Raw genomic sequence first — 19267 nt, forward strand, 5'->3', positions numbered from 1 at the left:
CTAGGGGGATAACACCATGGAGTATTCCACCTATGGCTCCGAAGATCTCCCCTCATAGCCTTCTCCTCCAGAGAAGTGAAGGAGGTTTTTGCCTGAGGACCTAACCTTCGCAGGTTTTCAGCAGGTGATTGCAGAGGCCATCCTTTTCAGTTGTTGACATAAGAGAATGCCAGGCAAAAAAATGCTTGAAATCCTCCAGTTTGTGAAGCCTCCTAAGGAGGTCATGGTGATCCCAGTGCATGACATACTTAAGGAGTGACTGCTGAGGATGTGGAAACACTCTTTCACTGTGCCTCTCGTGAATAAGAAGGCTGACGGGATTTACTTCATCCGGAAGGCTCCAAGATTCAATAAGCGGTAGCTTCCCCACCAATCGATGGTAGTCGAGAGCCAAGCAGTCTCTGATCCATTCCTCGGTACCCCCCAGGGAAGGATCACAGAGTGTTGCCTGCTCTCGGGAGAAAGGTTTTTCAGGGAGCCATGCTCATTGTCTGCATAACTTCCCACCAGCACTACATGAACCAATACTCGTGGGACATCTAGAAGCAGATGCAGGAGGTGGCTGAGCAGTTGCTCAGCAGCATAAGGGCCTGGAGTGTGAAAAACATGAGGTCTGAGCAACCTATGAGGTTTTTGAAATGGCATCGAGGGTCTCTGCAATGAGAATCGGTGCCGGCACAATGGCATGGCTGCGGGCCTCGGATCTCCAACCAGAGGTACAGGAACAACTCGCTGACATGCCGTGCACTGGGGAGAATCTCTTTGGAGATAGGGTGAGGGATGCAGTGGCCCAGCTCCTGGACCACCATGAAACTCTCCAACAACTCTCTGCCAGTACTCCAGACTTGTCCTCCTCTGCTAGGAAGTCGGCGAGATTGGGGCAGAAGAAGTCTTTCTTTCACCAGAGGAAGTTCTGTTCTCTGCCCCTTTGCTCCTGTCAGTAGCATCAGGGCTCCTGCAGCCGTCCCAGGCAGCAAAGAGCTCCCAAGGCCCAGCTGGTATCTCAGTCAGCTCCAGGGACAGGGTTTTGACTGGGTCGTAGGGAACGTAGTCCATTTACCCATACCTGGGGCAATGGATCTGCCAGTTTGGGGCAGGCTGCGGTACTTTGCAAACCAGTGGCCCAGTATAACTTCAGGTCAGTGGGTTCTTTCCATCATCTATCAAGGGTACCGATTGAAACTACTGGGTCCTCCAAATTTCTCTCCGAGCCCATTTTGGGGGCTGGTAGTGCATAAGGTGGTACTAGTAATGGAGCTTTCCTCCCTCTTAATGGCCAGAACGGTCGAGCCTGTTCCATCACAGGAAGAGGGTGAGGATTTTACTTTAGGTACGTCCTGATTCCAAAGAAGATAGGAGGACTCCATCCCATCCTAGACCTAAGGATCTTGAACAGATTTATCAGAAAGGAAAAGTTCAAAATGGTTTCCCTGGGTACCTTGATTCTCTTTTTACAAAAAGGGGATTGATCTGAAGGACTGAAGTGGAAAAGGTTTTCCTTATGGTGTGAGCAGAAGGCCCTAGATCCATTCTTCTGCCCCACACAAAAACTGCTTGATTACCTTCTCTACCTATAGGAAAATCTCAGGGGAAGAGACTTGTGAGTCCACACCCTGAGTCTTACTAAGTCTTTAGCAATGCCTCTGGTCCCCCCAATGATATTAGAAATTGTAAACTTCAAGTGAGGCTATGGTCGTGAAGTTCTCTTGCCAGAATGTGTCATATTATTGCTAACAAGTTTATTACAAATAGCTAACAGATTTACAAAGGCTGACAGTTGTTACTAACACATAAGTCATTTAAATTCATTCCCTTGTTCTTAGGTTGCCAATGAGAAGAATCTTGCTCAGACGAATAAAAAGAGATGGGAATTCTCGAGGTCAGACGTACGATTACCTGGGCTCAACTACAGCCACCTTCCTGAACTCAAAGGAGCAGATGGTACTGTCTTTCTGTCATGCTTTTTGCTTGATTAATTTTCATCTTTAACTGTCTTTCTTTCTTGCTTCCTCTTCTTTTGCTTTCTCCGTTCCTCTCTCTAACTTGCTTTTTCCTCTTTCTTTTTCATTTCCTTTTCTTTTTATCTTTCTTATCATATTATCCTTGACAGTGTTACTAATTAAATGAATTTGCATTGAATTTTATGTTTACTGATGGGACCGGTGTTGTCACATCCTGCATGTAACAAAATTAGAGGCTATGTATAGTGTTTACGCAGGACATAGGGAGATTCAGCATCTTGTTGGCAAAGAAGTTGTCAGGGGCTGCTCAAGGCAATCTGCTGCCTGAGGTGAGGAAGGCAAGGGCACCTCACCACCACCACAAGGCACAGCACAGGTCGCATCATTGAGGAGGCCAAGGTGGAGGGTACCCACTTAGAGTCTGGCCCTTTCATGATTTGAAATGCTAAGAAGGGGCGCAGAGGTCAGGGTTCCCAGAGAAGAGGCAGTGATAAAATTCCTAGGAAGCTGACAACCCCGCCAGACTCCTAGGAAGCCTATCACCCATCTTTCTCCAGCATCTGCCCCCAGGGATGTGAATGGTGGGGCTCTGTGTGTGGTGCACTCTCTCAGGCCAGTGCAAGAGTATTGAGTGTCCAAGGCGAACCATACAGCTTTGAGCCAACATCTCCGCCCCCCCCCCCCCCACACACAATCAGATAGTATTCATTTATTTTGTTTTCATATTAACCACTTCCCTGACCATGAAAAGGAGATTTTACATGAAAAAGGACATTCAAAAATATAGTCTTCTGCGATAAAAACGTCACTTACAACATATATATTATATTTACAAGCACCGCTGTGGTGCAAACCAGAAAGCCCTGCGAAAAATACACCTGACCCATATAGTATTAGGCCTGTTGTAAAGCACATTAGATGTACGCTTGGCCCTCAGAAAGCCATGAGTAAACCGAATAACCCTATAGTAAGCCTCCCATGCCAAAACAGCACTGAGTACCAGTACTCAATCAAAACAACCCTGCTTATTTAAAGGCAGCACTGCAAATATTACACCAGGCCCTAAAATATCAAGACACCTTTTATTAGGAAAACACAACAAGCTAGACTGCTATAGATCTCTCTCTGAACTGATATTCTCGAGTAGAAAATCATCTCTTGATAAAACATTTCAGTTTAATACTAATTTTATGCACCTTAATTCAGTCACTCAGGTCCGTTATTTAGGTTTTATAATTGATCAAGAGTTGCATTTTAAAATAGATGTTAAACGAAAAATTAAAGACCATTCTTAAACATTTAAAACCTCTTTTAGAACTCAATGACTTCCATACAATCCTTCAATCTTTAATTTTCTCTACCCTTGATTATTGCAATGCTCTCTTTCTTGGGTTACCTGCCACCACTATTAGAGCTTTACAATTATTGCAGAATGCAACTGCGAAAGTGCTGTGTAGAGGAAAGAAGTTTGATAATATCACACCCACCCTAATAACCTTGCACTGGCTTCCTATTAAACAAAGAATCGAATACAAGGTACTCTGCCTGGTTCACAAATCCTTAAATCATGACAAAACAGAATGGTTAAATGCTGCCTTTCACTTACACATCTCAGAAAAGAATCCTAGATCAGCTAATAAAGGTCTACTCAACGTTCCTTCCATTCGAACTGTAGACATATCAGAGGTTAGGGAAAGAGCAATTTCGATAGCTGGCCCAAAATTGTGGAACTTGCTTCCTACGGACTTAAGACTCCAAAAGGATTTTGTAAAATTTAAAACATATCTTAAAACTTAGCTATTTAAAAGAGCGTACAAAAATTGAATATCATCCAGCATTTAAGAGTCCCAAAATAACTCCATTCATGGTCAGAGCAAAAATTGTCTTAATTAGTGCTTATTTTAGGATTTTATTTTTTTTAATATTTATTATTATTATGTATTGTATGTTGATTTGATGTATTTAACTTTATTTTGTTTCTCTTATACTGTTTTTATTTTTTTTAGCAGTTAAGATTTTTTACAGATTGACAGTATAAACAAGAGATAAATACACAGAAACTAACTGCCAGCAGAATATCTCACCTCAGTCACATATGCAGGACACATAAAGGAGGTGTGGCCAGCTCTGATTCCCAAGACACATAAAGACCTGTTTTTTAGGGCATCCACACTGAATATGCATGAGATCGATTTGCATCCAAGGGAAGAAATGCATTCAGATCTACCTCATGGATATTCATTATGGATATCCTGAAAAGCCAGTCCTGTTTGTGGCAACCTCTGCCATAAAGTATAAATAGAAATGTGCAGACAAAAGCTGAACTGGAAACCACAAACCATACTCTGTAAGTAGCGCAACAATGAAAAATCTGAAACATAAACATTCCTCCTAAAACAAATTAAAAAATATAAAACATAAATCATAACAGTAAACTATACTAATAAAACAAATATTTCAAAACAGTTGACAGACAGAGTAATATCCAATCATTAAACTCAAAAATGTTTAAAAATTTCCCAAAAACCAATAAAATATTTCAAAACAGCAGACACATCAAGTAACACCCAATAATCAAATTAAGAATAAAAAACATTTTCCTACTCTTCATACCTGGGAGCTATTGCTTTCCAGTTTCCCTGAGATTGTCATGGATTAATGGGTGGCGGAAGTGGAGCATAAACTTTCTTCTCTCTCTCACGCACACACATACCCACACGCCCTCTCACACACACAGACATGCCCTCTCACGAACACACACGCTCTCTCCGTTATACATAAAAACATACACACATGCTCTCTCACACACACACCACTTTCCGATTACTTCCCTTTTTGCCTACCACCTTCCCTTTCCTTCTCTCCATTCATTCTTCTTCTGTTCCACTCACTTTACCTTTCACTCACACTCCCCTTCTTTTCTCTCTTTTTTGACTCCTCTTTCTTTCTCTTTGTCACTCACCCCTTACCTTCCCTCTCATTCACTCCCCTTCCTTTCCTCCTCACTCACCCCCACCCATTTTACTTCCTTCCAGTTACTTAAGCTGGTAGGTCACCTTAGGAGCAGTCCTTTTGCTGGCGGGGTGTGGGAACCCCACCAGCACCTCAAGTTCAGGAGCCGCATGGGGTCTTATTCTCGCTGGTGGGGAATGGGAACTCTGCTAGAATATCATCAAACCACACCATGGGATATCCTTGCTGGTGGGGAGTAGGAACCCTGCCAGCACCTTGGTTTGCTTTGCCACTGGCTGCCACAGGGTCTTCTTGCTGGGGGGGGAGTGAAAACCCTGCCAGCACATCATTTCTCTACATAGCTCACTGCTGCGGGGTCGTCTTGATGACAGAGAATGGGAACCCTGCAATCATGTAATTCCTCCACGCTGCCATGGGTCTTCCTGCTGGTGGGGTGTAGGAACCCCGCTGGCATTATAATTTTTAAGGCACAGTTAGGCAGCACTTCCAATTTTTAAGGCACTTGCTGCCACTCCCAAAAATTTGCTGCTTGAAGCGGCCACCTCACCTTGCCTCATTATAGTCACCCCTGATTGTTGTGTCCCTCACAGACATTTCTAAAGCTAACTGAATTCTGAGGAGTTGTTTCTTTTTTTTTTTCTACAGTTCGAAATTCCAAATCAATAAAGAAAGAGAACAGAATTCTGAGTGAGTCCTGGATTCCATCTCTTGCAACAGTGGACATTCATAATTCCAGCATAGCATTACAGCAGGTAACATAGCTTATGCCAGTAACATTTCTCAAGGTCATTAGTAAGCTGTTCTCCTAGGACAAGCAAGATGGTAGTGTCCTCACATATGGGTGACATCATCGGATGGAGCCTGGCACGGAACTCTTATGTCAAAGTTTCTGGAACTTTGAGTATATTGAGCATGCCCAGCATGCCCTATTCCACGAGTCTACGCAGGGTCCCTCTTCAGTCTCTTTTTTCCATGGAGCTTTCGCCTCACAGTACAGTGAGCTCATGGCTTTTCCTTGGAAATTTCCTTAAACCTTTTTCACCATCGGCAACTTTCAAGGAGGAGCTGGAGCACAGGGTCCAGGTGGTGGTGCAGTGGGCATTGCAGGGCATCGAACCGATGGCACCGATGGTGCCTGTGCTGACACTCGCCCTGCTGGAATCGCTGCTGGAATGGCTCAACGTGCTTACCGACCCAGTTGGTGCCAGTTTCTGGGAGGCCATCGATGCCCGGCGGGGCACTGATGCTTCCCTCAAACAATACAGTGCTTGTTGCCAGTTCCTCCGAGGAGGAAGCTCCATTGAGGCTGGCAGGGACACTGAGGCCTGCAGCCCTCATTTAGCTTTGCCGGGGCTGGCAATGGTGCCTCTGGACGAAGGCTGAGCACCCAGAGCCCCATCCCCTGTGGACTACAGTGAGGATGAGGCCCTATATGACCCCTGGGGAGATTACACTGCAGAATCTTCCTCCAAGGACTCGGAGGGTCTTCCTTCAGAACTGTCTGCTCCAGATGAGTGAAGGAGGTTTCCTCCAGAGGACCTAACCTTTGCAAGTTTTGTACAGGCAATTGCAGAGGTCATCTCTTTTCAGTTAATGACAGAGGAGGATGTCAGGCATAAGATGCTGGAAATCCTTCAGTTTGTGGAAGCCCCTAAAGAGATCATGGAGGTCCCAGTGCACAAGATCTTTATGGAATTGCTGCTGAGGATCTGGAGTACCCCCTCACAGTATCTCCCATCAACAGGAAGGCGGATGGGGTTTACCTCATCCAACAGGCTACCAGATTTGAGAATCGTCAGCCGTCACACCAATCGGTAGTGGTAGAATTCACTCTCAAGAAGGCCAAGCACTCTTGACCCACACCTCGGCATTCCCGGGCAAGGATTATAGAGTGATGGACACTCTTGGGAGTAAAGTGTTCCAAGGGGCCATGCTTATTGCCCGCATTGCCTCTTACCAGCTCTACATGAGCCAATACTCCTGCAACCTTTGGAAGCAGGAGCAAGAAGCAGCCTAGCGACTGCCTCAACAGTAGCTAGATGCCTTCTTATTGCTGGTGCATCAGGGCCTGAAGTGTGGAAAACACGAGGTTCGCTCAACCTACGATGTTTTCAAGACAGCAGCAAGAGTCTCTGCAGCAGGAGTCAGCGCCCACAGAATGGAATGGCTGCGGGCTTTGGATCTCTGACCAGAGGTACAGGAAAGACTCGCTGACCTGCCATGCACAGGAGAGAATCTCTTCAGAGATAAGGTGAGGGACTCGGTGGCCCAGTTGCGGGATCACCATGAGACCCTCCAACAGCTCTCCGCCAGCACTTCGGACCCACCCTCCTCAGCCAGGAGGTCTGTGAGGCAGGGTCAAAGGAAGTCTTTCTACTGTTGGAGGAAGTTCTATCCTCCAGCCCCTTGCTCCCATTCGCAGAGGGTGAGCTCATGTGGCCATCCTAGGCAACACAGAGCTCCCAAGCTCCAGCTGGCTCCCCAGCCAAATCCCAGGACGGGGTTTTGACTAGATCATACGGCGTATAAGCCAACCACTTGTAACTGAGCGCTGGACCTCCCAGTCGGGGGCAGGCTACGGTTCTTTGCAGATCAGTGGCCCAGTATAACTTCGGACCAGTGGGTGTTTTCCATTGTCTGTCAAGGGTACCAGTTAAATCTGTTAGGTATCCTGCCAAATTGCCCCCCTTGCCCATTTTGGGGGCCAATAGTGCATCAGGAGGTACTACTTCATGAGCTCTCTGCCCTCTTAACAGCCAGAGGGTCAAGCCTGTTCCACCAGGGCAAAGAGGGTGGGAATTTTACTCCCGGTACTTCCTGATTCCAAAGAGAACAGGGGGACTCCATCCCATCCTAAACCAAAGGGCCTTGAACAGATTTCTCAAAAAAGAAAAGTTCAAGATGGTTTCCCTGAGCTCTCTGATTTCCCCTCCTGCAAAAAGGGACTGGCTATGCACCCTTGATTTAAAGGACGCATACACTCACAACGAGATCTTTCTGGATCACAGGAAGTATCTGAGATTTGTGGTTGGAAAACAGCACTTCCAGTACAGAATGTTGCCGTTTGGGCTAACGTTGGCCCCACATGTCTTTATAAAATGTCTGGCTGTGGTGGGGGCGCACCTGCAGACCAGGAGTGCATATTTTCCCTTGGATGATTGGCTGGTCAAGAGCACCTCTCAGATAGGGGCCAATTGATCCTTGTGCTTGACCATCTGGGTGTTGGAGTCACTAGGGTTTGTCATCAACTACCCAAAGTCCCATCACAGCCCATCACCTCAGTTGGACTTCATAGGAGCCCTGCTAGACACAGCTCAGGCAAAAGCCTTCCTGCTGCAGTCCAGGGCGGTCGCCTTGGCATCCATGGCAGTGGTGATTCAACAGAGCCAGCAGGTTTCAGCTCGGCACATGTTGAAGCTGTTGGGCCACATGGTCGCAACCATCCATGTTACTCCCTTGACACATTTACACATGCACAGAACCCAATGGACCCTGAGATTGCAGTGGCATCAGGCCACTCAGAACCTCTAGGCTCACATCCGAGTCACTCTGCCTCTCCAGGACTCTTTGTCCTGGAGGCGAGCTCTCTCAAATTTGGAACAGGGAATATCTTTCCAAAATCCCCCTACCCAAATTGTCCTAACCACGGATGTGTCTACCTTGGGATGGGGAGCTCATTTAGAGGGGCTTCGTACCCAGGGCTTATGGTCCACCCAGGAACTTCCTGGAGCTCCAGGTGATCAGGTACTTGTTATGGGCTTTCAGAGATCAGCTGTCCAGCAAAATTGTCCTGATACAAACAGACAACCAAGTTGCTATGTGGTTTGTTAACAAGCAGGGAGGCACAAGGTCATACCTCCTGTGCCGGTAAGCGGTTCAGATCTGGTCCTGGGCTGTGTCACACAGGATGGTACTCAGAGCCATGAATCTGGCTGGAATGGAGAATGTGATAGCAGACAAAGTTGTGCCTTCGGACCACACAAGTGGTCTCTGGACTACGGGGTAGCAAACCGGATCTTCTGCCTCTGGAGGAGCCCAGATATGGACTTGTTCACATCCCCCGCAACAGGAAGGTGACAGCATACCAGCCTCGGATGTCTTTGTCCGACATTGGGGCAGGAGTCTTCTGTACGCGTATCTTCCGATTCCTCTAGTCACAAAGACTCTCTTGAAGCTTTGTGAGGACCAAAGGACTATGATCCTCATAGCCCCTCACTGGCCGAGACAGATTTGGTTTCCACTTCTTCTGGAATTGTCCATCTGGAAACTGATCAATCTGGGGACTTCCCTAGATCTCACCATGCAAGATCAGGGCAGGCTGTGGATTCCCAGCCTCCAGGCCCTGTCGCTCACAGCCTGGATGTTGAGAGGTTAATCCTGCAGCCGCTCGATCTTTCTCAAGATGTGTCTCGAGTCCTGGTGGCTTCCAGAAAGCCTTGCATTAGAAAGTCCTACTGACCTAAGTCGAGGAGGTTTTCTGTGTGATGTGAGCAGGAGGCCCCAGATCCGTTCTCTTGCCCCACGCAAAAACTGCTTGACTACCTTCTACATCTATCAGAGGCTGGCTTGAAAACCAATTCCGTTAAAGTTCATCTCAGTGCAATTGGCGCATACCACCAAGGTGTAGATGGTACGCCCATCTCTGTACAGCCAATAATTGTATGCTTTATGCGAGGCTTTGTTCCCCTAAGGCCTCCCACTGTGTCTTGGGACTTCAGCATGGTGTTAGCTCAGCTGATGAAAGCTGTTTGAGCCACTGCACTCCTGTGACCTGAATTGCCTGACCTGGAAGGTCATATTTTTGATGGCGGTCACTTCAGCGCACGGGGTCAGTGAGCTCCAGGCCTTAGTGACTTATCCACCTTATACTAAGTTTTATCATGATAGGGTGGTCTTGCATATGCACCTCAAGTTCCTGCCTAAGGTGGTGACTGATTTCCATCTTAACCAGTCAGTCATCCTGCCAGCATTCTTTCCCAGGCTCCATTCACACCAAGGTGAAAGAGCACTGCATAGTTTGGATTGCAAGAGAGCCTTAGCATTATCTGAAGCAGACAGAAGTACATAGACAGTCCACCCAACTTTTTATTTCTTTTGACAGGAATAGGTTGGGAATTGCTGTTGCCAAACAGACACTATCCAGTTGGATAGCAGACTGCATCTCCTTCTGTTATGCCCAGGCAGGGCTGCATCTTGGGGGTCATGTCAAGGCTCATTCTGTCAGAGCCATGGCAACGTCGGTAGCCCACTTGCAAGCAGTTCCTGTGGAGGAGATCTGCAAGGCTGTGATGTGGAGTTCTCTCCACACATTCGCATCTCACTACTGTCTGGACAGGGATGGCTGACGTGACAGTAGGTTTGGCCAATCTGTCCTTTGGAATCTCTTTGAGGTGTAGAACCCAACTCTCCCTGCCTAGGGTCCATTGTTTGTGTTCAGGTTGCCTCCCCCTGGGTTACCAACAGCACTAGAGTTGTTATGCCTGTTGGCACCTGGTTGGTGCTTGTTGGACCCCTTTTGTGTTGGGGAGCATCCTGTAGCTAGGGATTCACCCATGTGTGAGGACTACCATCATCCTACTTGTCCTAGGAGAAAGCAGAGTTATACCTGTAACAGGTGTTCTCCTAGGACAGCAGGCTGTTAGTCCTCACGAAACCCACCCACCACCCCATGGAGTTGGTTTTCTCCTATTTTCTGTTTTAACTTATCGTAATTCTATGTTACGAGACTGAAGAGGGACCCCGCATGGACACGTGGAATAGGATATGCTGGGCACACTCAGTATGCTCAGTCAAAGTTCCAGAAACTTTGACATAAGTTTTCCGTGCCGGGTTCCATCAGATGATGTCACCCATGTGTGAAGACTAACATCCTGCTGTCCTAGGAGAACACCTGTTACAGGTAAGCAATTCTGCTGAATTCATAGGTGCCATGCTAAAGAATAGGTTCTGTGCTTATAACATTTTTCTTACAGTTTAAAGATTTTAACTATTTTTTCTAGTGTGTAACTAAAGAAAAAAATGATGCATGTCCCTATTGTCTGATTTATAGGGGTGTGCAGTCCCCAACATTTTGTTTTGCTTTGTTTTGGGGTTTTTTGTTTGTTTTGGAAGGTTGGAAGTTTCAGATTTCAATTCATTTAATGTTTTTCAGTTTGGGTTTTTGCCAAACCGAAATAAACATTTAACCTCTCCCCCCCCCCCCCCCCCCAAAAAAATAAAACACATTTCCATGGAGGTTCCATTTCAATTCCAAACCATCTCCCATTCCCCCCCCCCCCTCCAAAACGTTGCCAGGGCAGAGGACTGCCTCATCAATGGGATCCTATTAATGAAAGGGGCAGGAGGGATACCCACTTGCTTTCTGCCCCTCAGACATTGCTTCAAACTGGTGCCTGCCAGGCCTGAGACTTGCACTATAGTGATGTCAAAATGGCAGTAGTCTCAGCTCCATCCAGTGCTGTTTTGTTGTACACCAGACACCCTGAGATGGCACCATTTAGAGTTCACTATGGCACGGGTCTCAGATCTGGCTGGCACTATTTTTAAAGGAACATCCAAGGGACAGGAGGCGAGTGGGCATCCCTCTTGTCCCTTTTACAAATAGGACTCCCCGACACAAGAGGTAAGTGGGGGCCAGGGTGATTTCCGGACCCTTTTTCAGAAGGGATCGGGGCAATTGGAGGGGGTCCAGGCCCTAGTAACATTTTTGGGATGGGGGAGGGCAGAAGGGCCCAGTGTCACATGGGTTCCCTTCCAAGGGGGCAAGGAAGGAATTTGGAGGAAACCATAGGCCTTAGCAAACAGGACTTTTAAGAATGGAGGCTGTATCAAAAAAGGCAGCTCACTATGCCAGCTCTCCTGGCGGAGTCGACACCCAACCCCATGGCTGTTCCTCGCGGATTGAGTCCAAGGTTGCAGGCCGCAGCTGAGCCTTGGTGTTAACAGAGAGTAACTGAAGGCCCAGGCTGGCCGAGGGCATCAGTCCTTGGTGTGCATCAGGAATCAAGGCTAGTTGAGCAGTATTTCCACAGGCAAAGCCTCAGGAGACTCTTTGGACCAGCAAAGGTGTGTCAAGTGAAGGCTCCTTATATCCATCCCTCAGCCTGGGAACATACTCTGTGCTGGTCCAACTGGGAGCTTCCAGGGACATGGAAGCTCCCATCAAGATGACTAGATGATAAGACAAGACAGGTCTGAGCTCTGAGGTTCTCTGCTTTGGGACCTGCCATTTCTGATGCCCAAGGAGATCCCAGGCCCTGGCAAATTTTGGGGGAGGGGTTGAAGGATCCCAGGGAATCCCAAAATCAGTGGTAGAGAAGGAATTTTTTACCTTTTTTTCTCAAAACAATAGGAAAACCAATGAAATTTAATTGGTTTTTCTTTCGTTACAATTTGAAAACATAATGAAACAAATGCACATCCCTACTGATTTGTGGTTTTTGACAAACCTGAGTTTAAAGTGTAGTAAATCATCTTTCTATATCGGTACTGTACACCTTTCTAAACCAAATAGGAATGCTTTTGCTCCATACAAATTTAAGAGTGAAGAGCTCTTTTTGCCACATTGCTCCTGGGGTAAACCAAAATCATTGCAGGGTGTGATACCCTTTACTGGATCAACAAAGAATTTGCCATTGCTGATGTGGTGCATGAGCTTTTGATATCTTAAACTCATGTGTGTAAAATTTTGATTGTTTGCTCAATAAATGGTATTTCTGCCTGCCTAGAAACTATTTTAAGAGAAAAATTTAGAAGAGAAATCAATAGTTTAGAATAAGTCTAAGAGTATGAGAAGCAGATAAATACCATCATCTCCCTATTAACTTTCCATATCCAGTGTTGTTTCTTCAGATTGGGAGAAAAGCAGTAAAGCTGTATTGTTAATATCCAGTTTTCTCAATTCCGTGTCTGTGCTTCATGCTTCATATGCTTGGACACTGGCATCTTACAAATGTCTAGCTGCAAAGTATAGCCTGAAAATCAGTCATGCCAAGTGTGCTCTGGGGACATATGTCTGCCTGCTGTGCAATGCACCTTCACAGCAAATCTACAGGATTCATGTAATCACAACATGGTCATACTTAGCTTCTAGAAATTGTAAAGAACAGCTGTTAGATTTAGGAAAGTATCTCTAAAGCTAAAGAAATAACATACGCAGTTCAAAACCATGAAGAGTTTCTAGTAAGCTGTACAGTTTTGGAATGCAGAATAATTCTCTCTTCCATTATCAGTCCTTTGCGATGTGGAAGGACTGCTTCATTAAAGAGCTGATAACTGACCATCCAAGAACTCTCTAGCTGTCTCTCTTCCTTCAGCCATCTGCTGAAAACAGCTCGGAAAGGTCAGGCTCTGCCCTTGGAGCCACCAAGGTCATAGGAAGCTAGACAAGAGAGAGAGTTTTGTTTTTTTTTTGTCAAAATCCTTTTTTTATTAGAGAGCAAAACAGGTACAATCCAGAACTCAAACTTAACCACTTTAAAAAGTGTTTTTTGGTTAGTAATGCTAAAGTAGTGACATGAGATAACTGGCATCTTAACACAGTACTCTGTGACAAATCACGTTGGGTTAAGTTAACTAGCTGTCATTATTCTCACAGCAACCTATGAGCTTGAATTATACCTATGGACCTTTGTTTTCAGTTTTTATTTTATTTCCCCTAGGAATTTATCAGTGCCTATCATAAAGACAGAAACGGGATAAAAATCAGTGGTGTTTATCCAGCTAACCTAGCCGGATAGATGACTCTGCCCCTGAATGCCCCATCCTCATCCCCAGCTTACATAGGTAGCTTCTTATCTGTCTAAAATGTTACAAGGATAAATGTTTCGTCCCTCCTCAGGAAAGGACACCCAAACTCCTCCTTCCTATTGTGCACAGAGTAGAACTGCACAGTTTTTTTCTGTCAGTTAATGTACACCCCCTCAGGAGTTAATACCTCACTGCCAGCTCTCATTTACCATAGCCAGTAAAAGAATTGGGTGTGTACTGTCCATTCTCCTGGCCTGATATCCACGAAACCAGCACGAGCTATGAGGCCCATATTCAGCAGCGTGGGAGTGGGAATTTACCTTGGTAATCACCGGGTATTTTGGGGTGGGAAATGCAGCAGGACTTACTCAGGTAGGTCTGCCGCCGAATATACTCACACTCGACACAGGCGCTACCCAGCTAAAACGTATGTGGATGAGTCTGGTCGGAGAAGATCGTATCCTAAAATCACCTGGGTAACTTTAGGCGACAACAATAAGCAGCAGATTTACCTGAGTAAAATTAAGCCCCACCCCCAAAAGAACTTTTTTTTAAAAAAAATTAATTAATTTATATTCTGTCCTTCGATTTACCCAGTTACATTTTACCCAGGTAAAAAGTTACCTGGGCGAAATGTATCCAGTAAGAGGAGGGAAATGTTCAATTCGTGTTTTTGTCCAGGTAACTCTAAGAGGCCATCACCCTCTGGGCCACATTTGGGAAATCTGGTGGAATTTGATTTACACAGTCTCATTGTGGATGACTTTGAAAATAAAAGAGCATTAGTTCCAAAAAAGCCTGTGGCAATCGTGTAATATTATATAAAATGAAATTACTAGTTTTTTGTAAATATTTTGGGAGAGCCTCCCTTCTTTAGAAGAAGCTCCTGTATTGACCACATTCCGGTCAGGTCCTTAAAATAAATTTCCTTAAATTGACACTTGCAGTTGCTGAAAAATAAATAAACCCATGCATGACCATCTCTCTTTAGTCAGTCATATATCACTCACCATCATCTTTCAATTGACCTTCTACCACTTTTCTTTACATACACCATGTTTGTTCAATGCCCTCGTCAGGGCACCATAGCAAAAAACAAAAAAAAATTAAATAAATCTTCAAAATGAAATGAAAAAATTGCAGTTCAGAAAAATAAAGGCTCCATTTGATTTTGTATAGAATATGGGCTTGATATGCAGTGTCATTTTGCCGGATTCGTTTGGACTTAGCCGGCCAAATGGCACCATATGAATATCCGGCTGCAGTCAGCAGTTGCAGCTTAGACAGTTAACTTTTTATTCAGCCAAAAAGCCAGCTAAGTGAGGGGCAGAGTCGGGGCATTCTGGGGTTGAGCCACTTGTCTGGCTAACTTAGACAGATAAACACCAATATTCAGCATTATCTGGCTTAGTTAGATGAATAAACTTACTCAGCTAACATTAAGATAGCCCAGCATATTTAGCAGGTGCATCTGAATATCTCAGTTAAGTTTATCCGGCTAACTTTAGGACAACCGACTAGCATGCGATATATCTCCCACATTGTGGGCCTCCTTATTCTACAAAATAAGGCCCTTGTACTAACATGCAGTAACATTGCCTGGTAACTCGCATCACCTGCTGATTTTACTGCCCCTGTTCAACTGCTGATTTAATGCAGTAGCTCCTTAGCTAATGATATGCAGTATGCTGTCATGTTACAATGGCCACACTTAAGATAGAACCTCCATCGTAATGTGGCAGTGTTCTGCACATCAGTAGCAGGTGCCGTCTCCCCACGCTAACTGGCCAAACTTTAAAGGGACAGTTAGCATGGGCAACATCTTCTCCTTGAAGATCCACCTAGTCCCGTCCCCTCCATCAGTTTGATGGGCATTGTATCTTGTACAATAGTAATGATATGCTACTGACATTTTCACTTCTTCATGCAAGAGTTTTCCAGTATATTCTTCTGGCCCTGTCAAGATCCCATGTAATATTTTACACATCATGAGCTTGCTTTTTATTCATTTGCAGCTGTCAGGAAACACATTGCAAGATGCTCCAGAGGCAAACTTTCCTTGGGTGGAACATTAGTGCTCAGAACTAGAAGCATCCTTTAATCTCCAGCATGTATGTATGTATTGCTGCCTCCTTCTCAGTACTTCGCTGCCTTCAGACTTAGCATTTGGAGATCCTGATGTTATTCCTGAAATTGAATGCTACGCAACAGTTTCAGTGAAAGGATATCTGTTTAGGATGTTTGTATGAATGGATTCTGTAAATCACCAGTTCAGTAGAACACGGCAGCTTCAGTTTAATGCAGCACGCTGTGTAGTGGCAGAAGATATATATACATCTAAATAAACTTCTATTTTATGAATTAACTGAAACAAAGTGTGAACATATTGTTCTGATATGCATATCCAAATGCATGAAATCTAAAGTTACATTTATTACATTTATTCAAATGTATTTATTTATTGATTTTTTTTTTTTTCAGATTTGTAGACCATAGTAATGTTCACAGTGGAGAACAATGAAATACAGAGCATTAAGTACAATACAATACAATACAAGAATAAATCACAATACAAACAACTATAGATGCAAAATCAGCATAATAATACTTGATTCCAACCATTTAGATTGGGCTGTTGTCCACCTCCACCCCCAGAGCAATATATTACCTAAGAAAATTTAGGAAGAAAAAAGAATCGTTCCAACATCCAGTTCATCACCGTTTTCATTCCATTTGGAAGAAAGGGACGTAATTGCATACAAGCAAAATGTTTGTAAGCTCAATTACAAAAGCATAAAATATCTAATTTCATTTTTCTTGTAGGGTCATGTTGGCACATCTCCAGGTATCGCTAAAGGGAACAATAAGCCAACAGCAGATCGCTCCAGTCTGGTTCTGTTGCCTTCCCACCGTTGCACATTAACTTACACCTCACTGATCTTTATCCACTTGAAGACACCATCTCTGGGGAAATGGCTTTTATGCAAGGCATTGCTGAGCAGAACCTTTTCAGGGCATGCTACATATGGAACGGATGCCAGTAGTATATTAATTGACACTTTTGTATTCTTTTTTCATACTAATTTTGAAGGAATAAATGTTTTATGGTTAGGAAACACAACAAAAACATTCCTGATGATGGATTTGTAAAAGAAAAAAAGGAAAGGCTTTGTCTTGCCTGAGCTCTATCTTTGATCTAGGTAGACTTCTAGTCTTTTTCTGCCATGGTTTGCATTCAGTCCTAGTGTGACTTGTAGTTTCCATTCTTTGCTGTAACTAGCGCATCATATTTGTCTCAGGATGCTCAGCTGAACTTTCTGGTGTTTAGTCTTTACTTTTGGAGTTATGCCTGCACAAATCAGTAATGGTGGTGCTGGTAGGGGTTGGGTATCATGGCCTTAAAATTGTATGTTTTCCTGACTAGAGCAGCTGACTTGCAACAGCAGTTTAGTGAATAAAATACTTTGTGTAGATCAACCGATGCAAATGATTTACGTTATCTCAGGGAAAACAAGACCAGGCTCCAAGAGTGTAAAATACACCCCAAATCCAATTTCCAGTGTTTAAAGCATAGTCTTCATAAGGTCAGCCACGTTCAACCACATCTCCTTAGATGAATGATCCTGATTTTGTAGTATAATACCATTTTAGCTGGCAAAAAAATAACTTTAAAAATCTATTTATCTCTGTATTATACTTTAGGAATTGAAAGCTCCCTGCACGGTGTCCTATTTTTCCATTGCTGGATCTCTTGATGAGGATGGGGCACTGCAGTGACACTGTTCTCAGCAGAAGGTGCTACCATGTGAACAACCAGCCTAACATGCTCAAACGCCACAATACAAAAGTCATAAATTTGTTTTACAAAGTTATTTTCACTTGCAAAATGGAATCTCGTTTTATGAAACTTGTACCACACACCAGTAGTGGAGCACCTTAGCAAATCTGACTTACACATCGATCCTCTAAAGTGCTGCTTGGAAGATGCAGAAAGCTATGTAAATATATGTAATATGAACTTTTGTGTATTGTTATTTAGTTATTGGTATTTCGTTTGTAATTTTGTATTGTATGTATGTTGGGTTTTTTTTTAATACTGGATCTATCCCTTTGAAATAACCTGTCTCAGGAATTACTACTCATTATTTTTAGAGCACTACTAGACACAAGCAACTCTGTACAGATACACAGAAGAGACAATCCTTGCTCATAGAGCTTACAATCTAGGCAAGACAAACATACATGACAAACAAGAATCTGTGGAAAATGAGAAGTTTGAATTGTATGCAGAAGCATATGGGGAGTCAACGGAGTGACTTAAGAAGAGGAGTTACTTGGTCATAGTAACATCGAAGGAAAGATAAGTCATGCAGCCGAATTTTGAATAGATTGCAGGGGAGAAAGATGGTTTTGTGGGAGGCCTGTGAAGTTGCAGTAGTCTAAAGCAGGAAGTGATAAAAGTGGGTGAAAGTTTTGGTAGCATGCTCAAAAAAAGAAGAGACAGGTTTTAGAGCTGTTATAGAGGAAGAATTGACACTTTAGCAATGTTTTTGGAAATGTGCAGAGAAGGAGCAGCATCAAAGATGATCTCAAGGTTGCGGACTGAAGGAACTGGAAGGATTACAGTATACTATGCATCTCATATTCACATATGTACCTCAATTGTTTTTAAATAAAATAATTTCCATAGCACTTACCTGATTTACTTTTTTTTTTTTTTTAGTTGTGCACGTTCCTTGTGTCTTGCTTTGGAGAACCCCATGCTTACCTGATTTCCTTCTCTCTGTTTCTCTTTGTCTTTGTTGGGCTGGGAGAGGAAAAAGGGTGCTGGATTTGATGCTGGCACAAACTAGGGCAACTCTTTTCAGCATTGAACGTTTTGAGGCTCTGGGACAGCTGTATGAAATGTGTTCTTGGGTTTTGCAGCAGTGCAAACATTGCTGCAGAGAGAACAATGAAAATTCCATTTTAAAACTGCTGGGGGAAATCTGGAGCAATGTTTGCACTGGACAAAACTATGATAAATCTTTTTTTTTTTTTTGCACACCTGGGAACCCAGACAGGACTATTAAGCTTTTGAGCCCAACATTTCCATGTGATAACCTGGTGTGTGGTCTTGGGCTTCAGTGGCCAGGAGATGATCAGAGGGCAGAAAATTGCCTGCACTCCAGCTTTCAGCAAAAACAACTTTTATTATATATAAAACAAAAATATATAGAGCCATCTTACCTCAAGTCAGGTATAGTCACACTACAAGCTCCAGGTAATATGCTAAGTCTTAGCATATTACCTGGAGCTCTCTCCTCCCTGTCTGAGCCCAATGCTTCTTGGGCCTGAGTTTTTATTTCCCTCTTCACTGAAGCTCCATCTGATCTTGTTTTCGCATCATGGGTATCTCTTCCAGTGGATCAGACTAAGTAGCTGGACTCGGTTCTTTAAGGTGCTCTGGTGGTCTGGCCTGTTCTCCCCTTCAAACCACGCCATTACAGCAAGAGCACTGACATTTTTGAGCTACAAGGAGGGTCGAAGGAACTGACATTTGATGCAAGCAGTTGGCAACCACAGAGCAGCCTGTCCACCCTGTT

General features: G+C 44.2%; 1 protein-coding gene across 9 annotated transcripts in view; it reads left to right on the forward strand.

Annotated features, from left to right (window-relative positions):
* The window catches only part of CDKL2 (cyclin dependent kinase like 2), a 207751-nt gene extending 189377 nt beyond the window's left edge, over positions 1–18374 (forward strand). For 4 of the 9 annotated variants that reach the window (XM_029598291.1, XM_029598340.1, XM_029598349.1 and 1 more), the window contains 4 exons: positions 1824–1941; positions 5580–5686; positions 15698–15797; positions 16164–18374. In XM_029598291.1, the coding sequence (XP_029454151.1) occupies positions 1824–1941; positions 5580–5686; positions 15698–15757 (285 nt within the window). In that variant the 3' untranslated portion in view covers positions 15758–15797; positions 16164–18374. The remainder of the gene's footprint in view (positions 1–1823; positions 1942–5579; positions 5687–15697; positions 15798–16163) is intronic. The other 5 variants (XR_003856264.1, XM_029598310.1, XM_029598332.1 and 2 more) reach the window with 5 other exon arrangements.
* Positions 18375–19267: the final 893 nt, after the last annotated feature.

Source organism: Rhinatrema bivittatum, chromosome 1, assembly GCF_901001135.1.
Source record: "Rhinatrema bivittatum chromosome 1, aRhiBiv1.1, whole genome shotgun sequence".
Lineage (NCBI taxonomy): Eukaryota > Metazoa > Chordata > Amphibia > Gymnophiona > Rhinatrematidae > Rhinatrema > Rhinatrema bivittatum.